The 9,982-nt window shown below is 34.3% G+C and overlaps 1 protein-coding gene across 1 annotated transcript; it reads left to right on the forward strand.

Annotated features, from left to right (window-relative positions):
- The first annotated feature begins 207 nt into the window (after positions 1–207).
- LOC143628113 (uncharacterized) lies at positions 208–2,464 on the forward strand. Its single transcript, XM_077097781.1, has 2 exons — positions 208–579; positions 979–2,464. Exons 1-2 carry the CDS (start codon positions 370–372, stop codon positions 2,335–2,337), a joined length of 1,569 nt encoding a protein of 522 aa, XP_076953896.1. The 5' UTR covers positions 208–369; the 3' UTR covers positions 2,338–2,464.
- The last annotated feature ends 7,518 nt before the right edge of the window (positions 2,465–9,982 follow it).

Raw genomic sequence — 9,982 nt, forward strand, 5'->3', positions numbered from 1 at the left:
TCTTTATCACCGCGGATATCATTCACATGCAAACCCAATTTGGTAAAGATTATTTTCTCTCCCTTCGTAAGTCGTAACCAACCTTTTTGGTTATGTTTGAGGATGTTCTTGTAATTAAATTTTCTATATACAAGAATGAGACGATAATATGAAAATACAATCAACATCGCCATTAATGCACATGAAACCAAACCAAAAACAAGTGACTGAAATTCACCAACCTCATAACATCCCTCTGCGGCCATAATCACCTCCAAGTTATCCAATTTTCAGTCACTCGTTTCCCCTATAAAATATTATCACCCTTCATATGCCAATATACTACACACACATACATACATACGAAGAATTTTACAACTTTGCGTGAAAATGGACTTGTGGTCATGGATATCCGAGTTACCAAACTCGGACGAGTGGCCAACCGATTCCACTTCCGAACTCACCTTTCTGCTGGCGAGTTCAACCGAGTCTCTTCAACTCAAAGCAAGAAGAAAATTCTCATCCAACTCAGATCTTCTAGCAATCACCTTCTACGTATCCTATGACGAAAAGGCTCTCTGGGTCTCTGACACGTGTCAGGTAAATACTAAATAGAACGTTAAGTGTGTCTAAATAAAGACAGTCTCTTAAAGATTACATGATAAAGGCTAGTGTGTCTAAATAAAGACAGTCTCTTAAAGATTACATGATAAAGGCTAATGTGTTTGGGTCAAAGACAACTCTTAATAGGTTAGTTTTAGAAACATATTGACCGATTCAGATGTTACCTCTTAATCATTCAGGCCTCTTAATATTCAGGCCTCTTAATGCTCGATCATACAAAAGATTACCAAACAACCTCTAAATGCTTAATTATGTTTGTATATAATATTTGTTACCAAACAACCTCTTAATCATTCATGCCCTATAGGGTTCATACAATTATATACTTAACTTATATTTTACATATTACTGCCTCTAACATTTGCCTAAATACAGGTTAACTCGGACAAACCATTCTTGCCTCTCGTACTCCAACTCCTCCAAGAAATCATCACCCGTTCGCCTACTGCGCATGATAGCATCACCGCCACGTGCCCTCGCTCCCAGCTCCAGAAACTGAAACCTGACCCGGTTTCATGGATCCTTGACTCGCACTCGCTGGAATCCTTTTCAACCTTTTTTAACCTCGTATTTCTAGCGAGGTTGTTCTGGCTGTGTGCATGTGACGCGCCGTCGGAAGTGGGCTCCCTTTACTTCAACTCCATGCTGGCTCCTAACCTAGAAGCCTTCTCGACGGCTCACGCGCCGGTGTTGAGGGCTTTCTTTGTTTCGGCCGGTATCGACGTGGAGCTTGCTATCATGCGCACGTGTGGGTACATGTTAACGAAATGCTTGCTGTTAAGAGAGGTGGCTGTAGGTTTACAGCTACTAACTCCGTGTTATAAAAACCTAGGGTTTGCCTACGCGGCGGAGACGCACGGGTTATGGGTTTTGAAAGGGTACGCGCCGCTGATGGCAATGGCACGCGCCGGCAACCGCTCCTACAGCACAATGTTTGAAACGAAGGAGTGTGTGCTAAAATACGCACTGGCCCACCAACAGATAGAGGTTGTGATACAGTTGGAATATTCAGTTGAAGTCAAAGAAAACTTTATTTTGGTTAAGGCCCGTGTGGACAATATAAGGGTCCATGTGGCAAAATTAGGGTTTGGGAAGAATGATGAGAACAATGTTTACATGTATGAGAGGCATTTCCCAAGTCGGGTCCGGGTCTGGGTCGGACCGGAGTCTGGGGCAAGTTATGTGACGAGTTTAACCCTGGGTGGGTCCACGGACAACATTGAGAAAGAGACGGAAACGCAAAAGATATTGAAGGGTACCTTTGGAGAATCGAAAGTTCCAAAGATGAAGGCGATGACTAGGACGACTACAAGGACAAAGGCGAAGACATGGAGATGGGACCACGACTCGGATGGCCATGTGGCGATTTTCGACACTACATTATGTGACAACATGTCGGGTGTGGAGATATCGACGTGGCAACCACATGTTGGGGATGATGGTGGTGTCAATGGTCGTGTGGATCGCGATCAAGTAGGCCAAAGCTTTCAAAAACGATATACAGGGGCGAATAGGTCTTTTACTAAATCTGGAAATTGGGTATTTTCTGATGATTTAGAAGTGGCGAAATGGAGATTAAACAAGGAAATGGAAGGGAGTGTGTTGAAATGGAGGATTGGAGGTCAAATTTGGGTAAGTTATTTGCCAAATGAAGTGAAGAGTTCATATTATGAAACTAGGTGTGTGGAATGGTGTGATGAGGTAGATTTGCCGTTAATTCTTGGTGCTTACTAAGATGTAAACAACAATCCTGGTTATTTAATAAATAAAACCAGAGATGTAATATATTATAAAATTGTTAGTATATTTACTAGTATTTTTAGCATAATATTATTATAAAATACGTTCATTTCAACTTTTTTATATTAAGGGTAAATTTTAAATAAAAAGAAAGAAAAAAATAAGTAGGGTGAGAAGGATTTTTGACCATATAAAAAAAACCTTTAAAAATAAATTTAAGAAAAAATAATAAAAAAATCATAACTAAAATTATATATAAAAACGAAAAAAAAATAAAAAAGCTAAAATGTTTACGCCATCATTCCCGTTTAAAAAAAAAATTGACGAAAAGACATAATAGTGTGATCAAATACACAATGACGAAAATGAATAAACGACACTATAGATCGCAAAATATAACACAGTGCCGAACAAAATATAACACAGTGCCGAACAAAATATAACACAATGTTAAAGAAAAAAACACAATCAATGACGAAAATTAACACAAAACAAAATGATAAACAAAAAGACATAACGATTTTTTTCACTTACTATTGTGTGTTTTTTAGAGAACGAGAAAGACGGTGAAAACATTTGTGTGTTTTTACTTTTTCGTTTTTATTATATTTTGAGTTATCGTTTTTTTATTTATTTTTTAAAACTTTTTTTAGGAGTCTTTTTATGTGCTTATAAATCCTTCTCATTATTGTTTCCCTTTGTAGAATAGTTTAATCCTTTATATTAATTCGTTATATGAAAATACATATAGCGAAATAGATATGCAGCATGTGAATTTCGATTAGTTTGTTCTCTCACAAAATAGGGTTTTAGGGTGGAGGAGATCTGTTTCTTCTAACTTAAACTGTTTTTCAACTAACTATTAAAATATATTTTAATTAATATATATTTCCTCTGTCTCATTATAAGTGTCTATATGTTAGTTTTTATTTGTCTTATTACAAGTGTTTACTTTCAAAATTTTGAGCCAATTTCTTTACCCTTAAACACACACAACTAATATTAATGAATAATATTGATGAACCAACTTTTCAAGGGTATTATTGTCATTTGGTAAGAAAAACAAGTAATCACTGATATCACTTTAAACTTTGTGTTTTTTAAACCTTGACACTTATAATAAGACGGATGGATTATAGTTTAGAGAAAATAATGAAACACGCCGTGCTACTTTGTTTTCGATTATAATTTATACCGTTTTTATTGGGTTACGCAACTTGTCTGTTCAAATGCTCTTTCTTGTCAATGTTTTTCATTTGAAACATGTAAAATCAATTATAACATTTACCAAATCTGAATCACTTGTGATGTTGCTTTTTTCTAGCTTTTCGTTGTGGTCTCGCTGGCTTTTTTTTTGGGAACAAAATCATCCTTTTCGTTGAGGTCCATGTTGAAGTCAACTGGTAGAAATTGGGCTTCTTAAGACAAGTATATGTTCGAATCTAATTAATTTCTTTTATTTATGAGGTGGGAAGTAAACTCGGTGCCCAATTTTGAAACGTAAGCCCATTTGGAATGAGTTTAAAGAATCTCACGACATTAAGGGAGTGAACATTTTAGGGACATTCACATATTTAATTTCCCCTTAACAAGTTCTACAATAAACTATTTACCAAGTCAAAAAAGCAGTTACATATTTTCTCTTTCTAAGATCTTAAATTGTATATTTCCACAAGAAAAAAATCAATTACATATTTCTTCTTCTTAAACATATATGCATTACAAGAAAAAGTCTCTTTAGCGGTGACACAAAAAATATCGCCGCTAAAGCCTTAATCCGCGTCAAATTTAATTAGAAGGCTAGGGTTCATTTGATCGTAAGGCCAGGGGTTTTCTCAGATCAATTCACAAGCGAGAGTATTTCCCACTCTTTTTACACCTTTTCTCACATCTCAGTCGTCACAGTAACCACTGAAACCTACCTCCCTCCGTCATCGGCCACCTGCAAATCTGCAATCACTGTAGCACAGGGTGTTACAAATTTATTCATTTCATTTAAATTAAGTTATTGAATAACTATTTTACTCTTGTTTTTCAAAAAAGATGTCTATCAACCACAAACGCGTTTAATCAGCGTCGGGCGCTTATCGGCGCCGGACACGTTTATCTACTTCGAACTGTGTTAAGCGACGTTAAAGACGTAACTGACCTCGAACACATTAACCAGAAACAGAACGCATTAACCGGCGTCGAACGCATTAACTGGCATTGGGCACGTTATCCGACGTTGGACTCGTAATCAGTTACTAGCGCTAGACACGTAACGATACATGACATATTAATCGATGTTGGTTAATGTCTTAGGCGTCGATTAACGCGTCAAACATCGCTTACGTCTCTAAGTTGGTTAATGCGTTCGAATCCGGTAAACAAGGTCGACGCTAGTAACGCGTCCGAAACCGGTTAACGCATTCGACGCTGGTTAATTGCCTTCGAGGTGGTAAAAATCTTTTATAAAAATAAGGGTAAAATAGTTATTCAGTAACTCAATTTCAATAATATAGATAAATGATAATATATATGTTTTAGGAAGGAGAAATATGTAATTGATTTTTGGTTTGGGGAAATATGTAATTAAAGATTTAAGAAAGGAAAAATATGTAACTAGTTTTTTATAGCTTGGGTAAATATGAAACTGATGACTTTAGCGCAATATGTAAAAATTCCTTATGATAGTGCCACAAAGACGGTAGTGTTTGATATGAAGTAATGATAGACGGAAGAAAATGGATCATCTCAAAGGAATAAAACAAAACATGTTTGGTTGTCATTTATCAATGGGATGAATCATTATTATTATTAAGAAATGCAATTCCTTTCCATAGATAACATTTTTCATTCCTTAATAAAAGGTGTTTTTTTTGTTTCCATCCATTTAAAAAATGATCAACAATTATTATATTATTATTATAACATTGTTCATTCCTTTATAAAAGGTGTTTTTTTTTCTTTCCATTTCTTTGAAAAATGATCAATTATAATTATAATAATAATAATAATAATATAATAATTAAAATTTAATAAAGTTATACTATTATTATAATAATAATAATAATTATTATTATTATTATTATTATTATTATATTATATTATGTTATTATCGTTTCATTAATTGACAAAAATATAATGGGTGTATAGGTTGCTATATATAAAAACAAAAAAATGTTATGACTCATTTCATTTCTATGTGATAACCAACCAAAACAATGTAATGGTAATGATGCACACTACTACAAAAACGTTTATTAATACCGTTCTAACAATTGATTTACAACGATGTGAGGTCCAACCGTTGAATATAATGTAGAGCGTCGTTTTATTTTGAACAATTATCCCAACCTGTTATAAATAAGAAGGAAACTAGCATTGTTTTTTAGACAAAACCATTTACAACGTGTTTTAACCTTTATTTTAAAACGGTTAAGATCTTCACGTTAGATTCCGTTAATATATTCATTACTTGCAACGATGGTCTAAAAAATGATTTACAACGGTGTAAGGTCAACTGTTGAATATAAATGCAGAGCACCGTTTTATTTGAACAACAATCCCAACTCGTTGTAAATAAGAAGGAAATTAGCGTTGTTTTATAGACAAAACCTTTAACAACGGTATTTTAAAACGGTTAACATCTTCACAATATATTCATTACTTGCAACGATTCTACAAAGACCCGTTCCAAAAACTTAAAACGTTTTGCATATTAGTACGGTTATAATACTAAACTGTTTTATAACTTTAAAATAGTAATGGTGTTTTATAACAAGCCTACTAGTAAGAAGATGAGAAGATAATTAGAGAAAAAAATAAGAGTTTATATTATTAATTGGTGTGTCAACCATGAAATACCGATATGTATTTATAAGGGGAGGAAAACTAAAAAAACAAGCCAATCTATATTTAGTAGTTGATAATTATAATAATAAACATAATAATATCTATATTCATAATACTCCCCCTTGATTATCAAATTCATACGCTTTATGCTGCCTCATTAAAAAGCTTGCCATGAAAACCCAGTGGAACAAAACCTTAGCTAAGGGAAAAAGAGTGTAATGCATATGTTCTCCCCTTGATGATAATCAGTTAAGCTCCTTGAGTCGACGCATCCCGATCCCATGAACTAGCTTCTTAAATGTTGACGTTGGGAGTGATTTGGTAAACAAATCTGCTAAATTTTCGCTGGAACGAACTTGTTGAACGATAACATCTCCACTCTTTTTCAAATCATGTGTGAAAAAGAACTTTGACGAAATATGCTTGGTTCTGACATCTTTGATATAACCCTCCTTAAGTTGAGCAATGCATGCCGCGTTATCTTCTTGTAAAACTGTTGGTCCCTCATCTTCGAATGAAATACCACAAGATCCACGAATATGTTGTATTACACTCCTTAACCAAAAAACATTCTCGACTAGCTTCCTAGATTGCTATTATTTCCGCATGATTAGATGAAGTAGCTGTGATTGTCTGCTTTAGTGAACGCCATGAAATTGCAGTACCTCCATATGTGAATAAATATCCTGTTTGAGATCGACATGTATGAAGATCTGATGCAAATGTCATGTTCTAATAATAAAACAAGTGTTTTAAAGTATTAAATACCTATAACTATTACGGGTAAGTAAGGTCGTCTCCACAGACTATCAATGGAAAGTTAAAGTAAGACAAATGACTTAATTAATTACTATACTAGGGACAAGCGATGTCAAGCAATTTAGAAAGGTCTATTTTAAACACACGATTACTTTGAAAGTCTGTAAACAATTATGAGAAAAATGATTCATTTCAGGTTTAGGTAATGTGATAACCAACTAATCACAAATTCAGATAAATTAATTGTGCTGTAATTTCTAGACTTAATAGTTGGGTTGTGATGACAAACAATACCCTAACCGAATTGTTGACACAACTGAATCCGATCTACCCAATTACCAGTGTTATATTATGAAAACCAATTAAGTTGCAATGACTAACAATTGTTAGTTCAATGACACAAGAGTTAACCCTAAAGGTTGATGAACCCAACCCGGTAAGTGATGCAAGATTTGATAATAAAAAACACAAACTGTTTAAACAATCAATCAACAAAGTAAACAAGATTAAAAAACAAAACTCAGTCAAGTTCTTAATAAATTAAGCATAAATAATTTGATCATAGTTAATTACACAAAACCCTAGCCTAAATGAACACAAAGGTTTTAGCCTAACATTAGCGTAGCAATCAACTCTCTTATCTGATGAAAGGATGAAAGCATGTGATGATCGGACGAACCATAAGCTTTGATATGATGAAAAATCGTCCAAGGGTTCCTCTTTGGCTGCTTTAATGAATGATAGGTTGATTGGGGGCTGAAAACTGATTATAATACCAACTAGGGTTTTTTCCCATTTGTATGTCGCTTCGCGTCGTGCGACGCATTTTACTCCCTTAGTTCGCGTCGCATGAAGTATACTAACCTCAAATTTAGAATTTTCTTGTTTAGAAACCCGAAATTCATATATTATGGGTCTCGTAACTCATTTTCTAGGTCGCGATATACCCGTTTGACTAAAATGCACTTTCATAGTAAACCGTCTTGTTCAGTTTTCGATTCGGCTTCGGGTTTCTCATCCAAACCATTCCCGGATCCTTCTTAACCATCCATATATATATTTCCCTATGCTTCTGTCTTCTCGAGACTTGCTTAATCTTCATCTGGGTGGCTCTGAATTAGCTCGTTTAAGCTCCGAACACCCACAATTATAAAAAAAAACTCAAAGTTATCGTGTTCACTATATATAAACAATTAAAATACATGAAATAACACATATGTAAACATTATTTATAGCCGACCATCATATCCCCACACTTATTATTTGCTTGCCCTCAAAAACTACTATGCAACACATACACCTCGATCGATGGTCCATAAATTATCATTATTAATGCTAGTATGGTATAAGGTTATACCCAATTTCCAAGACTGAAACTTTCAAGATTGATAACCCACCAAATAATTTTGTAATGCATTTAAAACTAGGGAACCGCTCAATCAAGTGTACTTTGTTTCCGGGTAAGGCACACATGTTCACACCCCTCATAACATTAGATCTCTCCTTTCAATTTAATATCTGGACTAGCAAAAAGTATGATAGTATCTCTCTGCCCTCTATACCAAGTATGAACACAAAGTAATAAGCTTGTGAGCTGGTCATATCTCCACCCAGTACCCACCAGTTGCATAAAGATTAGGACTAGGGTTTTGCTATGACTTAGGTTCGGGTATGGAATATGATTTATTTAGTGACTTGTGGTGGATGAAACACAAAAATTTTTCAACTACAAAAACAATCAAAATTACAGACTGATTGCTATTTACAACTGAAACTGACTTAAACATTGACTCTTTTTGAGTTTTTCTGATTTTCTTTTGACATTACTGGCAACTGACCCGAGACATACGTACATTGTGTACTATTCACGACAAATAACTAAAATAAAAATCTTAACATACCGAGTTTCATCCACAGGGTTAAAGCAATAAGGCCAAAGCTACACAATTTGTAATGTAGGTTTAACAAATGAAAAGGAAAATGCATGACTTGGCTCCTAGGGGATAATATAGGGTAGGGTGTAATTTTTTTTATGTATATGCCAATATAATGTGGGTTTCTAAAGTCATATTCCTCCATACAGGTGGTGGTATCAGGATCTTGACATGCATATGACAAACAAGTTCTAGATATCATGAACATACTGGTTTCACACTTTAATCGCACTCATATGACACGTGTATATATCTATATATTATATGTCTATTATATAATATACAAATCTAACACATGCACAGGTGGAATTAGGTTGCCGATATGAAACATGTGTACCCATCCCCATGACTCCTTATCCCCATCTAAACGATCCATTTTATTTTCCTTTTCTTTTGAAAACATTTGATAGGAATACTTTTGAGAAGCTTAAAAACTGACAATGACCAAAGACCTCTACTTGTCATTAATAATAGCAATTAACAATTTATAATTCCGGATTTTGTGCACAATTAAGGTACTCAAAGGCAAAAAATTCAATTTCCCCCCATCCCCACACTTGAGGTTAACAATGTCCTCAATGTTTAAAATTTACATTTAAAATAACATTTTCGAGGACAAGATTAAAATTTACTACTTATTAATTTTAAAAAAACTAGGCTTAATGTGATGGTTCTAACAATTTATACAATTACACTTTTAACAAACAAACTAGCAAAACATAGAAAATTATGAAAACGAAATCACCTGATATAGCAATATGTAACTCGTGTGTACTCGTGCTTGCTCGAGACGAACCTGTCTCAACAACTCGCTCAACAATATCTACAAACTCTCAAAAGTGTAGCAGCATGCTTCTTACCAAAGTTAGGATAGGTATTTTAAACTATTTACAGAACTGTTAATTTTAATTACCAAATCGAGTTAAATAAATTTCATAATTAAATTTGTTAAATGAGTAAAAATGTTAAAAGAACTAACTCACTTTTGTAGGTTTCACGATTGCATTTAGCATATTCAACAAGCCCTTTAAACCCTCCTGTAGTCCGGGTGGACGAGTAAGGTCTCGTGAAGGTTTATAGTGAACCACACCCCCAAACTTCACATACAA

This window comes from Bidens hawaiensis, unplaced genomic scaffold, assembly GCF_021521415.1.
Source record: "Bidens hawaiensis isolate Kalapana, Puna unplaced genomic scaffold, B.hawaiensis_p1.1 tig00004817_1, whole genome shotgun sequence".
In the NCBI taxonomy this organism is placed as follows: domain Eukaryota; kingdom Viridiplantae; phylum Streptophyta; class Magnoliopsida; order Asterales; family Asteraceae; genus Bidens; species Bidens hawaiensis.

Coding starts and splice junctions, on each gene's coding strand:
- LOC143628113 (XM_077097781.1), top strand. CDS start 370: ATGGACTTGTGGTCATGGATATCCGAGTTACCAAACTCGGACGAGTGG. Junction 580..978: donor GGGTCTCTGACACGTGTCAG/GTAAATACTAAA, acceptor GCCTAAATACAG/GTTAACTCGGACAAACCATT.